This window comes from Pseudorca crassidens, chromosome 11 (genome assembly GCF_039906515.1).
Source record: "Pseudorca crassidens isolate mPseCra1 chromosome 11, mPseCra1.hap1, whole genome shotgun sequence".
Taxonomy (NCBI): Eukaryota; Metazoa; Chordata; class Mammalia; order Artiodactyla; family Delphinidae; genus Pseudorca; species Pseudorca crassidens.
This window is the reverse complement of record NC_090306.1, coordinates 6,489,883-6,508,847: the sequence shown is the minus strand read 5'-3', so window position 1 is coordinate 6,508,847 and position 18,965 is coordinate 6,489,883. Positions and strand designations below refer to the sequence as shown.

Here is an 18,965-nt window from a genome sequence, read left to right as displayed (position 1 = left end):
TGGAAGTTTGGGGTCATAAGGAGGGGAAGAAATTGAAAAGATGGAGACATACACAGGAGGATGGGGTTTCTGGACGAGAGTGAAGAGTTTGGGGGTGATTGGTGTTGGGAAAAGAACTGCAAATATAAGAATTGGGAGTAATGACAAGTCTAGAGATGTCATGTGGAGAGAGAAGGGAAAGCAAGAGGAACCTTAAGAAAGGATGGAGACGGTAGGACCAGATGCAGATTCTAGGGGACTGGGTTCTGGGTGGGAGTGGAAAGTGGGAGATGGGGTGGGGGTGGGGGGGATGGCTGGATTCCAGGGGGGGCGGGGGAGTGGTTTCCAAAAGAGCTGAGGAGGGTTTCGTTTGGCAAGACAAGGTAGATAGAATGGGGTGCGGGTGGAAGGGAGTGGTAATGAAGATGAGAAAGAAATGTAAGATAGACAAGGCCTTTGGTGGCCATGCGGAGGAGGAGGGAAATTCAGTGATAGGGAGGACAAGCCAGGGGAGATGGAAAGGGAAAGCAGTAGAAGAAAATGGTAGGAATGGGGGCGCATGAGCGTTCATTTATGGGAGTGGGACACCATCCTCAGGCCCTCTGGCTGGTAGCAGCTCCATTTTCCTTCTCAAATCTGTACAGAGTCATCACTCACAGTACTTTGGGCTACAGGGAAGGGGTCGGGTGGGGATTAGGCTCCACGTGGAGACAACCCCTGGTGCCCAGGTTCCCCCATCGAGATCATTCTAATGTGGAGACAGCTCCACCGCAGACCCCTCTCCAGGCAGCCTCTGCCCCTGACAGTCCCCAGCCACTCCCAGTCTTCAGCCAGGAGGCCAGCACCCCCAGTCCCCACCCCCCAGAGTCTCCTGGGCTCTCTCCCTGCCCCACACCGAGCAGCAACATCTCTCAGGACAAAGGACACCAAGACGCTGGGTGATTTTTGGCAGCTGAGATCGGGAAGGCCAGAGAATGGGAGGGAGGCAGGCTGGGAAACGGGAAGAGCTGGAGCCGGAGTCTGGACTGGGAGCCCTCAGTAGCGCTCCAGGTCGGGGCTGGGGGTGGTGTTTGTGTGTGAGCCCGCCAGCTAGAGGCCCAGGATGGGCCCTGAGGGTAGGATCCCACCAGCCTTCTGAGAGGGAAGGAGCTTGGCTCTGCAGCAACTGGTAGATTTTGCCTCCTATTTCCCTGGGCCGGGCTCAGCCTAGTTCTAGGAGTACCAGAAGCTCTGAATGGATCCTGTGGCACGGGGGAACCCGAGCAGGAAGGCTTCCCTGGCCTAGGAATGAATCACCACTCTTCAGACTCTTGAACTGGTTGGCACTCACTTTATTACCCCAGTCCCACCTTCCTTATCCCTCAGGGCTTTCCAGACAGCTCCACCCCACCCACCCACCCCCGCTGCCCACTCCCTTCATCTGTGTCCTAGGAGAACCCCAGCTCCTTCTCCCCACCCCCCAACTTTGTTCCAAGGCTCCTCCTCTCCCCATGGTTCCCCCTCCATTGCATTTCCTCCCTGTCTGCACTGTTCAGTTCAGTCCCCCACTGGGCCCTGGCCCAGGCTCTTCCCAGCTCCTTTCCAGGCCGAGCTCTTCTCCCTCCTTTTTTAACCACTAAGGGATGGGCTAGGATGGTGACATAGCGGAGCCTAAAAGAAAAACGTAGGCAGTGGTGGAAACGGGATAAGGAGAGTGAGAAGAGAAGCCAGGGCCTACCCCCTCCAATTCCTCCCCTACCTGAGGGCCGGGCTCACAACTCAGCTTCAGGGAGCATCACACACACCCCACCACCATCCCTCACCCCAGCTCCCTCTCTGGCCCCAGTCCCCACGACCCACCCGTCTCCAGGCAACGGCACAAAAGGAAAGTGGAGAGAGGGGCCTGGGAGGCCCAGGCAGAGCTAGCTGTAACCCAATCCAAGCCAGTACCTGAGGGGTTGGGGTGGGGGGCATGAGAAGGCGACCTAGCAAGGAGGAAAGGGCAGAGGTTAGGAAATGTGGCTCCGACCAGGAGTTACTGAAGAAAGATGGATATAATGGACCCTAGAGAAAAGTACGGTGTGCCCCCAAGGGGAACAGAAAAGGACACCAGGAGACAGCAGAGAAGGGAAAGCTGAGATGCCCGCGCTGTAATGAAGAGCACAGAGGATGGGGCGAGAAACTCTTCGACTGAAAAGGGCTGAGTTGTCAGCCACACAGGAGGAGAAAAGCAGAGAAGCGGGTCCTGCCCATACAGAACGGGAATCCTCTTCCAGTCCTGGAGCTGGGCAGGATGGCAGAGGGGGTCCAGGACCAGAACTCAGAGAAGAAACAGAGTGGGAGGCCCACAGAGGGAGCAGCCTTGCAATTCCCCCCACCCTCGCCCCGTAGCCAGTGCAGTCAACAGCCTACAGAAGCTTGATACGCTCCAGTGGCCACAGCTCCACCCGGGTATCCGAGCCCTGGAGGGGGCTCCCCCGCCCCCCTCCTCCGGCCCCTCCCCCCCGCCCCCTCCTCCCCCCTCCTCCCCGGTGGTTCCTGGGTTCCCATCTCAATGCTGGGGCTCCGCTGGAGCTGAAGGGTGATAGTGCGTCTCCCCAGCCACACACTGGCACCCTTCTCGCAGGCTGACCCAGGGAGGGGCCCGTTGAGCACCCCAGGTCCTGAATCCCCAGTTTACTGGAAGGCTGTTTCCTCCGGCTTCTGTACCCCCAGTACCATTCTTCCCAAGCACCATCCTTTCCTCCCCGGGTCCCCACCTTGCAGGGGGTGCTGCCCAGGCAGTGCTGGTCGATCCCAGAAGCAGCCAGGACTTGGTCTGGGAGAGGCCCAGTACCGGAGCTGCTCCAGCCCACAGCTTTATCCCTCCTCTGGTCAAGGCCCTTGGTGAATCTGCAAACCCTTTGGATCCCTTTCTCCAAAAATGCATATACACACACAATTTTTGATACTTTTAGGAATTCTGGGGCCCCAGGTTAAGGACCCCCAATTCCCCTGGGTCCTGGGGCCAGGCTTGCTGCTGACACGGCACGGCAATGTGCTCCCTGCCTGGCCAGGGTGAGGTGGGCAATGCCATCCTCCTGGCCTATTTGTTGGGCTTCTTCCTCTTTCTGTGCCCTCCCCAGCTCTGCTATCCAGTTTCACCGACTTGCAGGAGCTCCATCTTCTCTCCCCTCGTGTGCACGAGAGTAAGACTCCTCAGACACAGTAATGCACGGTGACTCACACTTTAATGGTGGTGCTCATTTCAACGCCACAGAGGTGCTGGCAGCTGTGGAACACAGCACGGGGGAGTGAGACGGTGCTCAGGTGCAGCTGCAGGAAGAACGAACGAGGGGGAGACGGGCTGGGGAGAGAGGGACAGGGGAGGAGCCCCGGGCACACAGCCCCACCTCTGGACCGAGCCAGGCTGAGGTTAAGGCTTGGCACGCACACAGGAACCCTCATCGAGGCCCCTTTCTGTGACCCTTCCCGTTCCAGCAAGACCCCCACCCCAGGTCATCTCAGAATCTACAGTCACATGAAATACAGACACATGGTCCCGTCCAGTCAGGCCAGTTTCTGGCCCTGGAGTTATGAGGAAGTGAATCATTAACAGGATGAATGAAAAATAAATAAATGAATAAATAATACATCAGTGCCTTAGGCCAGGCCTGAGCACGCAGCCAGCACTCCCCTCCACTCAGCACTGTGCAGTTCCTGTCTCATATGCAACCTGGAAACGAACAGACCCAGCGCAAAGCACACATGACACACGGCCCCTCTACACACCGCAACAACCAGCCCTGACGCTCCGGCACGGACCCTGATCGGTCTTCCATGGATGCCCTTACATCCTCAGTCCATGGCCAGTTTTTGAGGAGGGAGAAGAGAAAGGAAGGAGTGGAGAGTGTGGAACCCAGAGTGGGCGAGAGCGGAGACAGCAGGGGCTGGACCAGTCAAGGAGCAGCGCAGCAGGTCAGCCGGGGTGTTGTCTGGGGTGAAATTTCGAGCAGGACTGGAAAGAAGAGGTTCCAGGAGGACGGGCGAGGGGTTCCAAGTCTCCAGGCAGGTAGAGGGATCACAGCACGCTGGGATTGCGGAAATTATGTCCGGCGAAGCGAGCTTCGTCCCCCAGCTCTTCTTCGATTCTGAGAGAGGTGAGTCAGAAAGGAAAGAGTCAGGGAAGCAGGAGGACCGCCCCCGCTTCCCATGGGGCCGCCATCCTCCAAGCCCCTCGCACCACCTGCTCCCGGGTCCTGGCCTGAGCGAGGTCATTCCCTGGCTTTCCGTGGGCTGTCAATCAGGCCATCTGTAAACCCATCCATCAAAAACAAGTATTCTCTGGATGCCTACTGTTTGTTCTCCAGGCCCCGGGCACTGGAGATGAAATGGTGGAGAAACACAGCTTATAACCCCCTGGGCCCTGGGCTTCCATTCCCCGGGTCCCCTCACCTCATGAGCTGGTTGTACTTAGCCAGACGCTCGGAACGGCATGGGGCACCAGTCTTGATCTGAAACACCACAAAAGAGAAGCAGTTCCGTGGCCGCCCTTTGCCCCGTGAAAGAAAACTTATACTCCCTTGAAATTCCCCCAACACCTGCAAACACCTGGAAGGAGAGAGCCACCCGAGCCTAGAACCCACCAATTGCACAAAGGGCTCCCTGGCGCTCACCTGGCCTGTGCACAGCCCTACCACCAGGTCCGCAATGAACGTGTCCTCAGTCTCTCCCGAGCGGTGACTCACCATGACCCCCCAGCCATTCTCCTGGGCCAGCTTGCACCTGCATCCGTACAGCAGCACTGAGCCCCAACGCCTCACGCCCGCACCCTCTTCTCATCCCCTATGTTGGTCAAGAAACGTCTGGGCAGAGGGAGCAGAACCAGGAGAGCCGTGAAAGTGACTCCAGGTTCCCTGCCCCCTTCAGCACTTGTGGGCAAGACTGGGCTGGGAGAAACGGGCTGAGTCGGGGACGGCAGGCACTCACGCTTGGATGGCTTCGGTGACCGAACCGATCTGGTTGACCTTCAGCAGCAGACAGTTGCAGGCCTTCTCCTCCACGGCCCGCTCGATGCGCTTTGGGTTGGTCACTGTCAGGTCGTCACCCACAATCTGGATCCCCACGTTGGCTGTGAACTTGGACCAGGCAGCCCAGTCGTCCTGGTCAAAGGGGTCCTCAATAGAGACCACTGATGGGAGAGCGATGCGGAGGCTCTGAGTCAGGCAGGAACACCCCGCTGAGATTCCCTGAATGGACGGGTCAGACCCCCTGGCCAATTCAGCTTCCTCACCCCTGCTTCCCCCGAAACAAGCCTGCCCTAACTGCTTCTTGATTCTTCCATAAAACCTTTCAAAAAACAAGAGTTTAGAAACTTTCTCACAACCTATCTTGGTATTTTCCCATCTTCTACCAGGAAGCCCTTCCTCGTTGCTATTCTAAAAACTTCATTCTGCAAAATCTATTTTCTCTTGCTCTGTCTCAGGAACTGGAAGCCAAGTACCTCCATCCTGGGGTAAAAACCACTGGGGGACCTAGAGAGGGCGATTCAGCACCTCCGCACCCACATGACGTCCAGCTCCACTCAGTATCCAGCATCCAGCCACCACACTGCTGGCTTATGGGATCTTAGTTCCCTGACCAGGGATTGAACCCGTGCCCTCGGCAGTGAAAGTGCAGAGTCCTAAGCACTGGACTGCCAGGAATTCCCCAGCATCCAGTTTTCTCAACCAAAGATCCTGAACTGTGCTAGTTCCAGTCACCCTCTCACCAGGCCTGGTTCCTCCCAAACCCGCCCCCTGATCCCAGCAGCTTCAGAGATCATGACTTTAATCAGGATCCAAAGCAGATGGAACAGATTCACCACAGGTACCTGCACAATTACACGACATCCAAAGCCCAACCTCTGCAGGAGGCTCCTTCACCCCATCCCTGGTTCTCAGGTTCCTCTCAGGACATCTCTCCCTGACACCCGGGTCAGCACCCCCGTAAGGTCCAGAGTTGTCCCCAGCACATCCCTGCCTGCCCCCTGCCCTCCCCCTGCCACAGCCCTTGCTCTCACCAGGATAGTTCCTGACAAAGTCCTGGTAGAGGGCCCCCAGCTGGTCCCCAGTGATGTATCGGGAAGGATTAGCGGGAGACTTGAAGTCCAAGTCGTATTTGCCATCACGATGAAACTCCGAGGCGGCGACATCCATGCCAATGACGATCTTTTCTGTGTAGCCAGCCTTGTCAATGGCTTCCTTCACCAGCTCCAAGGCTGGGGATGGAATACGATGGGCGAAGAGGAATGAGGGAAAGAAATTCAGAACAGAAGTGGAGGGCTGTTGCTAGGGAGAGGTCTGGTTAAGGTTGTTTTGGGGTTATTCTCAGGTCTGCGACGAGCAGGCCACCTTTTAGGAAGGCAGAAGAATGGAATTGTGTTAATAATAGTCTTTTTGTTTTTGTTTTGGCCGTGCCACGCGGTGTGTGGGATCTTGGTTCCCTGACCAGGGATCGAACCGCAGCCCCTGCATTGGAAGCATGGACTCTTAACCACTGGACCACCAGGGAAGTTCCATAGTTTTGTCTTGTTTTGTTTTGTTGCGGTACGCGGGCCTCTCACTGCTGTGGCCTCTCCCGTTGCGGAGCACAGGCTCCGGACGCGCAGGCCCAGCGGCCATGGCTCATGGGCCCAGCCGCTCCGCGACATGTGGGATCTTCCCGGACCGGGGCACGAACCCGTGTCCCCTGCATCGGCAGGCGACTCTCAACCACTGCGCCATCAGGGAAGCCCAGTTTTGTTTGTTTGTTTGTTTGTTTGTTTGTTTTGTTTTAAATAGCTGTAATTTATTGAGGGCTTAACTATGTCACCTAAGCACTTACACATACGATCTCATTTAATCCTCACAATATGCTAAGAGGTAGAGACTGTTGTTCCCACTTTACAGATGAGAAAGACAAGCACAGAGAAGTGAGCAAGATCCCCAGCCAGAAACTCTTCAAGGCAAGGTTCAAATCCAGGCAATTTGGCCCAGAAAGTTAACTCTTAGCCACTACCTGCCTGTATAGTTTCTCTTCACTATAAGGCTTCTCCCAGGGCAGAGAAAGGCTAGAAATCCTAGAAGTCTAAGAGGTTGGGGTGGGAATGGGATAGATTTGGAGTGGATTCCCTGCAGTATGGTGTATCTCATCAAACTGAGGATCCATCGGAGTTAAAGGTGGGGACGGATCCCACAGGTCACCTAGACCATCTCCCAGCATCCCCAGGGGCTCCAGTGGGAACTTGCAGATGCTTACAGATCTGGCTGGGTGGATAAAGAATGTCCTCTCAGGCCTGCATGTGAATTTGTTAGGCCCTCTGGCACCCACTCCGAGGAATGGAACCTCTTGGAATTGGCTCAGGGGCCCTCACGCAGCCTCCTCGGGACTTGGTGAAAGGTGTGACCCTTCCTGATGTCCCGGGATGGAGTGAGACTTAGAGCTAGGAGTGGGGTTCCTGGCCTCACCTTCACTGTTCTCCAGGATATTGGGGGCAAAGCCACCTTCATCTCCCACGTTGGTGGCATCCTTGCCATACTTGTCCTTGATGACGCCCTTGAGTGTGTGATAGACCTCCGCCCCGAGTCGCATGGCATCCCGAAAGCTCTCAGCGCCCACTGGGAGGATCATAAACTCCTGCATGGCCAGCTTGTTCCCAGCATGGGAGCCCCCATTGATCACATTGAAGGCCTGGGAGCCACAGGAGGACAGAAAAGTCACAGAGCACTTCCCTCTCCGCCCCTGGGAGTGTCAACCCCAAATCCCAAACTTCCTCCAGCTTCCTGGACTCAGAGTCCCCTGTCCCCATCCTTTCTCTTTAGCTGCGCCCCATCAGTCCTCACAAGGCTTCATACTCCCTCCCCACCCACCCCTGGGAGGGGCAGGTCATAGTCTCACCGGCACAGGCAGGATGAGGTCTGAGTTCCCGGCCAGCTGAGCAATGTGGCGGTAGAGGGGCAATTCCTGCTCGGCCGCCCCTGCCTTACACACGGCCAGGGACACACCCAGGATGGCATTGGCCCCAAACTTGGCTGGGAGATTACAGAGGAAGGCACTGAGCAAACACGTCCCCTTCCCCTTCCAGGCCTCGCCTCCACCTACACTCCCCAAAAGGAGCCAGTAAAGGAGACCCCCCTCCTCCCTCTCCACTCCTGCAACACCTCATCCATCCTCTCCTGAAAATAGTGGGGGGCGGCGAGGGGAGGTGAGTGGAAAGGGCAGAGAGCGGCACTATTGCTAAACACCCCTGAGACCACAGACTATCTGCCACCAACTCCCCCCTCCTTATGCTGCAAAGTCCTCCCTTCTGTCTAATGTCATTCCCCTCCCACTGGCGTTAAACTCATGCTTTCTTGAAGGGCTAGTCCTCCTCGGGTCATCCTTCTCTCTTTTTTTTTTTTTTTTTGGCTACACCTCACAGCCTGCAGGATCCGACCAGGGATCGTACCCGTGCCCCCTGCAGCAGAAGCTCATGCGTGGAGTCCTAACCACTGGACCTCCAGGGAAGTCCCAGGTCATCCTTCCTAAGAAGCCCCCCACAGCGCTGGCCCCTCAGTTCTCCATCTGCTCCGTGAGTTCCCTCCCCACCCCGACTCTCTCCCAGCCCCTGCTTACACTTGTTCTCAGTCCCATCCAAGTCCAACATGAGGTTGTCCAGCTTCTCTTGTTCCACCACAGAGAGACCCTGTGAGCAGAACCTCCATCACCCAAAGCCAGGATGAAGGCTGGACCCTAAGCCAGAGGGCCCCCTACATCCACACACAGGCTCACATCTAGCCAGGGTCCAACCAGCTTCCTGCAACAGCGGCCTGTCTGGATTAGGGGACCTGAAGCTCCATGGGAGCAGGGGGCATCCTTCCCCGGTAACCATGATTCCCAAGAGGTGGGCCTTTCTCCCTCTCCTTCATCGTCCCCTAATCCAGGGTTCCTTCCAGGACCCTGGTCCCCACCCCCAGCAAAGAGCGGGCCTCACTGAGCTGATGAGGGCCGGGGCGATGGCGGTGTTGATGTGGTCCACTGCCTTCAAGACACCTAGGGAGAGGTGGAGAGGTCAGGCCGGCTCAGGCCAGGCGGGGCCCGAAGAGGAAAGGTTGGGGGAAGGCATGCAGGAAGAGGGCTGGGGACTGGTGTGAGGTCCCCAGTAGAGGGACGGGAGAGCCGGGAAAAGACAAAGGGCCTCACCTTTGCCTAAGTAACGCTGTTTGTCCCCATCCCTTAGCTCCAGGGCCTCATAGATACCAGTGGAGGCTCCACTGGGCACGGCAGCCCGGAAAAGCCCTGGGAGGGGAACGTGGAATGAGGATGGAGGGAGAGGACACCACAGGGACCAGAGATTCTTCAGCCTTCCAGCTCTACGCCCCTGCAGCCGCATCCAGCCTTCTTCCACCAGTGCTCCTTAACGACCCCCCCGCCCCGCCCCACCCGGACACACGCACGGAGGCGGATGCACAAGCACTGGCCTCCTCATCCACCCAACTAAGGTCCCACGTGCGCAAGTGGGAACCCACAGAAATGAAGCTACGCAGGCAGCACACACGGTGCACGCACACACGGTACACACACGCACACACGGTGAACACAGAGGGCAGAGGCAGGCTGTGTATCACACACTAAACTAGCACACAGAGACCGGCCTATCCTGGCTCCCCTGGAAAAGGAGGATCCACCCCGCCCCGCTGCAGGCTCGTGAGCCTGGCCCAGCGCCCCATCCCCACTGGGAATCCCCGGGGAGCCTCCCATGCCAGGCGAGGGCAAAGCCAGCATGGCGGCTGTGGGAAGGCCCTGCCCATTACCTTTGGCAGTGTAGAGATCCACCTCCACCGTGGGATTCCCACGGGAGTCCAGGATCTCCCGGGCCCAGATCTTCTCAATGGACATGATGGCTGGGATCTCCTTGGGTGGAAGGGAAGGAAGGAGAAAGGTAAGAGGCTTAGAGGGGTGGAGCCTGAGACCAGTGGGAGGGGCCAAAGGCTGGGAGGCTGGGAGGGATGGGAAAGAGGTTACTGCACTGGGCGGGGTGTGGGGGGGGGTGACGAGGAGCTGGCTGCAGTCGTCGGCTGTAGAAGGCATCCCCCCGCCCGTGGGGAGAGGAGAAGGTCAATGCAGTGAGGAAGGGGAGGTCACTGCAGTGGGGGGCGGGATAGGATCAAAAACGAGATGAGACTTATTCACTTTGTTATAAAGCAGAAACTAACACACCATTGTAAAGCAATTATACCCCAATAAAGATGTTAAAAAAACAAAAAAAACGAGATGGGAGGACTCCGCAGTGAGGAGGGGAGGGGAGGGGAACGGCAGTGGTTCCCTCGCCCCCTCAGCAGCCGGCTGGTGGGGTTCCCCCAGATCTCCTCAGGGCGGTCCGGCTGCTAGGTTTGCATTTCTCCTTGGAGCCCAGAAGAGCATGGGTCGTATGGGCAGCGGGAGGCCTCTCCTCCTGAGCCCCCATCCCCCACAATCTAATGCTCCAACCCCCACTCCAAGGTCCCAATCTCCCTCCAAATGTATGTCCCTCCTCTTCCCGAGGGATGTACAGTAGAGAAGTCTGCGAGAGGGTCCTCAGTCTCTGAGGGTTGCCGTGGGGAGGGAGGAGGACGAAGAGAGACCCGTGGGGAGAGGCACGGCTGGGCCAGTCCTCCCCCGGCCCCTAGACAAATTGTCCCTTCTTCCCATCCCTCCCCGGTGCAGTGGAAACACTGTAACCGGAGTGGGCGATGCGGGAGAGGAGTGGGAGAGGGGCGTCTAGAGGAAGTCTGCGGACGCCGAGGAAGGGTGAGCAAGACATTTCCCCGATGCAAAGCCAAAGGACGTGCCAGGGTAAAAATGCACAGCCCGGGGAGACCGCGAAACCTTATCATCGACAGAACCGGAGGCGAAAAGGGGCATGGGGAGGGGGCAGACAAGGGTGGAGAAAGGCGCAGTTAGACACAGGTGCGCAGAGGCCTGGCGCACGAATGAGGAGGGGGCGACAGCCTGAAACCGAGACGAGCGGTCCGGGAAGGCTGGGGAAGGAGGTGCCTGCGGGGCGCGGGTGGCGAAGCAGGTGCGCAGCGCCGCGGGGCGAGGGATGCGCGAGGCCCGGGGAGAGGGGCGGGGGCGCGGCGGCGAGGGGAGGGGGCCGGAGGGGCGCGGGGCTCGTCTGGGGCTTCACCTCGGGGCTGCAGACCCAGCCTGTGGCGGTGGCGCTGTCGGTGGCGCTGGCAGTGGTGGTGGTGGCGGCGCAGAGAGAGCGGGAGTGGCGGTGGCGGCGGCTGCGGCGCCCGGGCGGCGGGCGGGGGAGGCGCGGATAGGGCCGGGCGGGCGCATGTGACCCGGAGCCCCCGATGATTCAGGAGCCGCCAGCGGAGGCGCACGTAGGAGCGCGGAGGAGGGGGGGGTACCGATGGGATGGGGCGGGGAGGGCAGGAGGAGAGCGATGTGGGAGGGGCCGGGGGCCACCCACGACCTATACCCCCGCCGCCCACGCGCGCTCATACCCACGCCCCGACCCCGTGGAAAGTAACAATCTCAGCCTGACGCCAGTGAAGCAAGCCCGTGACAGCCTCAGTGTCTCACAAACCCGGTCAGACACGAGAGTATCAAAATGTCTCTTTATTGGAAAAACGAACAACTGTTCCTAACACTCCAGGCCGCCGCCTCCGCAGCCAGTTCCTCAAGCCTCCCCTGGCCCATCCAGGCCTGGTTCCCACCAGGCCTACCCGAGGGGCTGCTCCCGCGCAGTCACCGCTGCCCGGGTGCCCGTCACAGAGTCTGGGAGGCGGGCTGTGATGAATTCCTAGGCCTGGGGCAAGAGAAGGCGTCCTCTGTCTCCGGAAGAGGGGGTGTGGGCCCCCCCAACTGGGAGTCTCCTCGGTCTTGGAGCCAGCATCTTTGGTCTCCTGGAGGAAGAGGACAGAAGCCAATCCTCTGGGCCCCCTGCACTCCCACTGCTGCCTCTGCCCCACCTGAAGTGCTAGCTGCCACGCTTCCCTGGTCTCATAGCCTCAGTCTCTTCCTGCCTCCTTCTGCCCTCCTTTCTTCCTTCTGTCCTGTTATTCTTAGCTTTGCTCTTTAGTGCAGGATCTTCCTCTCCTGCCTTCTGTAGGCCCAGCTGCCATCCTCATACACCACGGCCCCCAACCCCGCCCCCCCATGCCCCAGACCCAGCATTTCCCATCAGGTGTGGCTGCCCAGCCCACAGCCACCTCTCTGCCTGCCACCCCATTCATACTGCTTACTCCTCAGGCCTCCTGATGTATCTCCTAAGCCTCGCTCAGCTCCTCCCAGGCTCTTCTGGTTCTTTCTCCTCATCTGTGACTCCTAACCCAGGTCTCCCCAGGGGTTCTCCTTGCCTCTGCCTCCCTCACCCACCTCCTCCTACAGCAACTTCCTTTCCCGTCCGCCAGGCCCTTGGCCTCCTCTTCTGGCCTCCCTGCCCCCTTCCTTACTGTCCTTGGAGGCTAGGGGAACTGCGAGATCGATGACTGGTCCAGTTCCAATTCGGGCTCGGGCTCGGCCTCCTCCTTCACCCTCTGCCGGATCTCGTCAGCCTCAGCCCTCTCCTCCTCCTCGTAGAAGTCCTTGTCCAGGCGCTCGAGATGCGCCACCTGCACCAGGGCCTCCCGGCGGTAGTCGTTCTCGTCCGTACACGGGTTGTCCAGCAGCACCAAGGCTCGCAGCTTGGGCAGGTTCCGCAGCTTGGCGAGCTCCCCCAGGTCAGCCACCATGTTGCCCCTGCCGGTGTGGGGGGAGGTGTTCACGAGAGAACGATGGGCTTCGGAGGCCAGCTACCAGGTATGGGCCCTCGGGGGAGTCTCCCACTGGGCTCCGGTTTCTCTAGAAACATGGCCTCTGTGGACTGGCCTGCCACGCACTGCCAGATTTGCTGCAGAGATGCTGGGTAACCCTACTCCTGTCCTGTTCCGCCCTTCAGGGAATCCCTAGGCGCCACTGTCTATTCTGTAATGTGTCATATTTATCTTTTTGGAGCAGCAGAGCTAGGTATCAGCCCTGTCTTGTAGTTGGGGAGTAGGGGGGAATCTCCTTTGTAGGGACAGATTTCTGTGTCATCACACCTAACCAAAGGTTAGAAGGCAGGACCGAGCCAGTGGAGAAGGAAATGGGCTCTAGGGTCATGGAGATGGTGCTGTCTCGGTGCTCCCACAGGAAGGAGCCTGGCGCTGGGGATGGGTCGGGGCCTCCGAGCCTGAAGGATAAGCTTCCTCCCCTCAAGTACCTCATTGTAGGATACTGTGTATTGTTTTCATGCTCTTGCCTCACGCCTCAGAGGCTGGACTGTCCTTGCTTGCAGGTCTTTGGCCCCAGGGGCACCTCCCAGTCACTGAGACAACCCCTCTGCCCAACACTTACTTCTAAACATCCCTGGTAAATAGCCACTGAGGAAGGTCCATTATCCCTGTCTAGACCATTAACAGGAAAACCATACCCCCTGCACCCTACCAGACCAAGGGGGCAGAGCTAATTAGCAAGAGATCGCTCCAGCAGTCAAAGCAGGACTTTGGGCTTCAAGGTACAACCACCACTCCCTACATGGAGACTCTTTTTCCACTGCCAGAATCGAGGATTTGTCTTTGCTGACGAAAGAGGCAATTTCCTTACGTCTTTGCTTAAAGATACACACATAAAATCCTCCATCCGACAAGAGTTGCTGCAAGAGAATCGCCCCTGATCCTCAGTGCCTTTCCATCTAGAGATTTTCTTTTAAATTCTCTTCTCACCTCAGATCTGAGCACGGGGACTTACCTGGTGGCGCAGTGGTTAAGAATCCGTCTGCCAATTCAGGGGACACGGGTTCGAGCCCTGGTCCGGGAAGATCCCACATGCCACGGAGCAACTAAGCCCGTGCGCCACAACTACTGAGCCTGCGTCCTAGAGCCCGCGAGCCACAACTACTGAGCCCGCGTGCCACAACTACTGAAGCCAGCGTGCCTAGAGCCTGTGCTCCGCAACAAGAGAAGCCACCGCAATGAGAAACCCGTGCACCGCAATGAAGAGTAGCCCCTGCTCGCCGCAACTAGAGAAAGCCTGTGCAGCAACGAAGACCCAACGCAGCCAAAAATAAATAAATCAATAAATTTATGGAAAACAAAACAAATCTGAGCATGTCTTGTGTTTTATAGCAGTATGGGGCCCATTACAGGTGGGGCTCAGGAGAAGAGAGGCAGGAAACTGGAAGGGGAATTGGGGCTCAGGAGATGGAGAAGGGCAGTGGAAACTTATATGGGTTGGAGCCAGACTGTGAGTCCCTGAGAACAGGGACCATCTCTGATTCCTTCAGATGGTTCCCGGAACACAGCACAAGGCCTGGCACGTAGTACGTTCTCAATATGTGGGTTGAATGAATAGGGTTCAGGGGTCTCAGGCTACAAAGGTCTCAGTGCTGTAATTAGGACTGATGCAGAAGAAAGTAAGGACAGGACGGGGGAGGATCAGGACGGAGGATGAGGTGAGAATCTGGGGGTGGTCTAGAACTGGGGGATTGGGACCAGGGAGAAACATAGGGGCAAAGGTGGCTCCTGGTCAAGGGTAGAGGCACGGGGGGCCTGGAGGGGGCTCCTACCTTAGGTTGAGGTACTGCAGTGATTCCATTTCCTTGGAGAAGCCACTCAGAGTTTCAATCTGGTTGTCTCGAAGATGCAAGGTAGTGAGATTGCTTAGGCTTTCCAAGCCTTCCACCTTCTTCAACAGGTTCTGGGCCTAGACCCCAGGATACAGTAGATCGATTGGGAGAGGGGAGCAAGGAGAGGGAAGGAAATCAGAAAGGGATGCAGCAAAAGGGCAAATCTAAGAGGTAGAGAGGGTACAGGAGGGGAGTGGAGGTGGGTAGAGACCCGCGTAGAGAGTAAAGAATCCAGAAGAAGCTGCCAACCCAGAGACAGCTCAGCAGTGACTCCTACTGCCCATCCCAGCACGGCCACCTCTGATTAAGGAGGAGATGCTTCAGCCCACCGCCCGCGCCAAGAGCCTCACTGCTCCACTGAGGAGAAATGGCTTCAGCTCCATCCTGGAATGAGGCGACTCAAGAGTCTAAAAGCCTAGACACATAAGTGGCCTCCTTAGCCTGATCTGAACCTCAGTTATGCACAAGGTGCTGCTACCTGTATCAAAGCAAACTGTCTCTGTATTATCCACACATCGTGTATTATCAGCCCTGCGAGGTGCTGAGCACCTTGTCTGTTTTGACTCTGAATCCACACAGCATCTGGCACCGAGTAAGCACTCAGGAAATGATACCAATTATGATGATGATGAAGTAGGCGAGTCTACTAGAACCGGGCATCCTGGCCCCCAGGACAGCACCCCCTTCCCGGCACCAACCACCCTCTGACCCAGTGAGCTACCAGGAAGAGGTTCTTCAGCTTAGGAAGGTTGATTCCCACGGTGCTGTTCAGCTGGTTCCCCCGAAGCTCCAGTGTGTGCAGGCTCATCAGCTTCTGGGGGTCCAGACCTGTCACCATGTGGATGTGGTTCCCTGAGAAGGAGGGTGTCAAGAGTTCAAAGGGCCACTTCAAATGTTCAGCAGTAGAGCCTGAATTTGGGGAGCCTCTGCATCATCTTCTCTAATGCCAGGTGATACGAGGAGGGACAGCTCCAGACTTAAGGGCTGCGGAGCCCTGGACAGTGGTCTGGCAAGTCCAAGGGCCCGACGGATGTGCCCACCTAAGTCTTTGAGGAGTGAATGAAGGGTGCCCAGCAATCTATATGGCTAACTCCCTCTCCTCCTTCAAGTCTTTGCTCCAATGTCAACTTCCCAATGACATTTGTCCTAACCAACCTGTTTGAAATCGCCACCCCTGCTCCCCCCTTTTCCTTTACCCTGATTTTTTCCATAGCACTTATCTCCTTTTAACATGCTTTATAAATTTACTTATTTTTTTAAATTTTTATTTATTTATTTTTGGCCGTGTTGGGTCTTTTGTTACTGCGCACAGGCTTTCTCTAGTTGCAGTGAGCGGGCTTCTCACTGCGGTGGCTTCTCTTGTTGCGGATCACAGGCTCTAGGTGCGCGGGCATCAGTAGTTGCGGCGCACGGGCTCAGGAGTTGTGGCTCGCGGGCTTAGTTGCTCCGCAGCATGTGGGATCTTCCTGGACCAGGGCTCGAACCTGTGTCCCCTGCATTGGCAGGCGGATTCTTAACCACTGCGCGGGTCTTGGCCCCCAGGGAAGTCCCTAAATTTACTTATTTATTGTGATCATTGGGACTTCCCTGGTGGTCCAGTGGCTAAGACTCCATCCTTCCACTGCAGGGGATACGGGTTTGATCCCTGCTTGGGGAACTAAGATCCCACATGCCACGCAGTGCAGCCAAAAATTAAAAATAAAATACTGATCACTGATAATTGCCTGCCTCCCTTGACTACAATGTAAGCTACAGGAGAAGAGGGATTTTCTTTGTTTTGTTCACTGCTACATCTCCAGCACACAGAACTGTCATCGTGAACCATCGTGAATGAGTGAATGAATGAATGCAGATTGCTGTGTGGCACAGCCAAGGACCACACTGCCCACTTATGTCGGCCCCAGGCGAGGAAGGAATCTTGTGAGGCCCATCCCAAGGCCCCACCTTTGAGATCCAGGCTGGCCAGACGAGGATGAGAGATGCCCTCAGTGTCGGTGATCTGGTTATAGGCAAAGCTGGCGATCTGCAGGTAGGGCAGTTCGCTCAACCGGGCACTCCGCAGCCTGTTGCCGTCAGCCTTGAGCCAGAGCAGGTGGGTGAGGCAATTGAGTGGGGACAAGTCTGTCAAGTGGTTTCTGGAAACATCCACAAAGCGCAGATGGATGTAGGAACGCAGCAAGTGGATGTCTGTCAGATCCCTAGGAGATGGTAGAGGCCAGGGTCAGGGTTAAGAATCCAGCAAGGACTATCAGAGGTACTAAAGCAGAGGGCAGTGTGAAGATGGCTTAGAGTGGAGAGGAGAGGGGCTGACAGAAGGGAGGGCTGGGGAGGGGGAAGAGAAGGTAGGTGGGTTCTCAACGGTGGGCAGGGACCTTGTGTCTGTGAAGGGCCGAGAAGCGACACTCTGAAAGACTAGTGAGGTAGTCCAACAGGAATCTCCACCCCCATCCCATACCCTCACAGCCTCCAATTGCCCAGGCCAGCTCTGACACAGGGAGTCACAGCGTCCTGAAAAGTAGACTCTATCCTTCCCTCCTCGCTGGTCCAGGATGCCAGATATCCAACCTCAGCCGAAACACCCAGGATGGAGGCTGAGAAAGGACACTGGGTCCCACATCCTCAGACCTCTCCTGGTCCCCCATGAACACACCTGTCTTTAACCACCAGCTTGACGTAAGCATGGGCCAGTCCATTACCCGTCTTGCAGAGCGCAGAAAGCCCTTCCTTCATCATGTCCTCTGTGAGGGGCGTGGACATCCACTGCAGGAGGAAGCGGACTCAGGCATCCCTTTCTCCCCAGCCCTTAATCCCGGCCCCTCTGTTTCCAAGCTCTCACTTCCTCAGAGTCTTCTCCCTCTTTCCTGTGGTCCTCCCACTCCTCTGTCTCCTTCTCGTCGTCTTCCCTTTCCAGACCATCCAGGTTTGACTCTAAGTCTTCCAGATCATCTTCATCTGACATTTTTCTTCCCTGCTGAAGGCTCTGGAGTCAAATCCAGCTAGGTCCCGGCCCTGAGAAAGAAGGTCTCCTCAGCGTCTGCCAACGCTCCCTCCCTCACCTCCATGAATGGGTACCCCTCTCATCACCCTATCACCCCAGACCTCCTGCCAGCGATGCTTCTTTCCTCATCCCTGTGAACATCTCATTTTGACTCCCAACCTCCACTTCATACTTCCCACCAAGGACCCCTCTCACTTGGATGCCTTCCCAGACCCCCAAGACATTTCCTGCCCTTCTCAGGGGCTCCAACTCCTCCAGCAGCTCGGTGTCCAGCTTCCTAGACTTCCCTCTCTTTAGTTCTCCCCACTTCTGCCTTAAGCCACGTTCTCCTCCAAACCTCCCTACTGCCCCTTCCCATCCCCTTCCATCTCTATAACCCCTGCTCTACTCCTCTCTTCTAACTCTCCCACGCCGCGTAGACCCATTTCCCTGTCCCCTCTGGGACACCAGCCTGACACGCAGCCTCCAACCCTCCCACTCAATCAATCCTCCTTTGCAAAGGGGCGCAGACCCTGGTTCTGCTCAACTAGAAGCTCTACTGGAGAGGTCTTGGCCCCAGAGGGAAGGACTGTTTGGTAGAGGGCAAGGGAGAAGGAGTTGTGTACTGCTGTTATGGCAACGGGGGGGGCCGGGCACTCGCCTTCCGCAGCTGGCAGCCGTTGAGAGAAGAGCTGCGAATAACCGAACTGAAAATCCGCCGCGAAGCAAGTAGACCGGTAGTTGCCTGGTTACGAGCCCAATTTCCCAGTCCTAGGAACCCGAATGAAGGGCAGTAATTGGCCCGCTGAAAAAGCCAGTGGGCGTGGCTTAGTAGAGCTGAGGGGCGGGACAGGGGCGGGCTAGCCATTGCATCATGCGAGACCTTAAAGGAACCGGACAACCTCAATGCAGAAGTACTGTGAATTCAAAAGAAACTGATTCCCTGAAGCAAAAGGTGGGGAAGAAGGGCAAGAAATACCAAGTGGTGGGTGGCGCAGTGGTTAAGAATCCACCTGACAATGCAGGGGGCACGGGTTCGAGCCCTGGTCCAGGGAAATCCTACGTTCCGTGCACCACAGCTACTGAGCCTGCCCTCTAGACCCCCGCGAGCCATAACTACTGAAACCTAAGTACCACAACTACTGAAGCCTGCGCGCCTAGAGTCGGTGCTCCCAACAAAAGAAGCCACCGCAATGAGAAGCCCGCACACCCAACAAGAGTAGCCCCCTCTCACCACAACTAGAGAAAGCCCATGCGCAGCAACGAAGACCCACTGCAGCCAAAATAAGTAAATAAATAAACTTATATAAAAAAAAAAAAGAGGGGGCTTCCCTGGTGGCGCAGTGGTGGGGAATCTGCCTGCTAATGCAGGGGACACGGGTTCGAGCCCTGGTCTGGGAAGATCCCACATGCCGC

At 57.0% G+C, this 18,965-nt stretch overlaps 2 protein-coding genes across 4 annotated transcripts; both read right to left on the bottom strand.

The window, feature by feature from the left end:
• Window positions 1-3,171: 3,171 nt before the first annotated feature.
• Window positions 3,172-11,262, bottom strand: ENO2 (enolase 2). Its single transcript, XM_067695595.1, has 12 exons — window positions 11,105-11,262; window positions 9,750-9,849; window positions 9,139-9,234; window positions 8,930-8,988; window positions 8,572-8,641; window positions 7,855-7,988; window positions 7,425-7,647; window positions 5,999-6,196; window positions 4,927-5,128; window positions 4,614-4,722; window positions 4,393-4,451; window positions 3,172-4,088 (listed from the first exon to the last, which is right to left on the bottom strand). Exons 2-12 carry the CDS (start codon window positions 9,832-9,834, stop codon window positions 4,019-4,021), a joined length of 1,305 nt encoding a protein of 434 aa, XP_067551696.1. The 5' UTR covers window positions 9,835-9,849; window positions 11,105-11,262; the 3' UTR covers window positions 3,172-4,018.
• Window positions 11,263-11,528: 266 nt separating this feature from the next.
• Window positions 11,529-18,348, bottom strand: LRRC23 (leucine rich repeat containing 23). 3 transcript variants are annotated; one of them, XM_067695592.1, is made up of 8 exons: window positions 18,211-18,348; window positions 17,409-17,581; window positions 17,223-17,332; window positions 16,517-16,770; window positions 15,294-15,424; window positions 14,513-14,649; window positions 12,381-12,666; window positions 11,529-11,831 (listed from the first exon to the last, which is right to left on the bottom strand). In XM_067695592.1, exons 2-7 carry the CDS (start codon window positions 17,529-17,531, stop codon window positions 12,393-12,395), a joined length of 1,029 nt encoding a protein of 342 aa, XP_067551693.1. In that variant the 5' UTR covers window positions 17,532-17,581; window positions 18,211-18,348; the 3' UTR covers window positions 11,529-11,831; window positions 12,381-12,392. The 3 variants fall into 3 exon arrangements, with proteins under 3 accessions (XP_067551693.1, XP_067551694.1, XP_067551695.1); XM_067695593.1 differs by lacking the exon at window positions 18,211-18,348 and adding an exon at window positions 18,082-18,151; XM_067695594.1 differs by lacking the exon at window positions 18,211-18,348 and having other exon boundaries at window positions 17,269-17,332; window positions 17,409-17,547.
• Window positions 18,349-18,965: the final 617 nt, after the last annotated feature.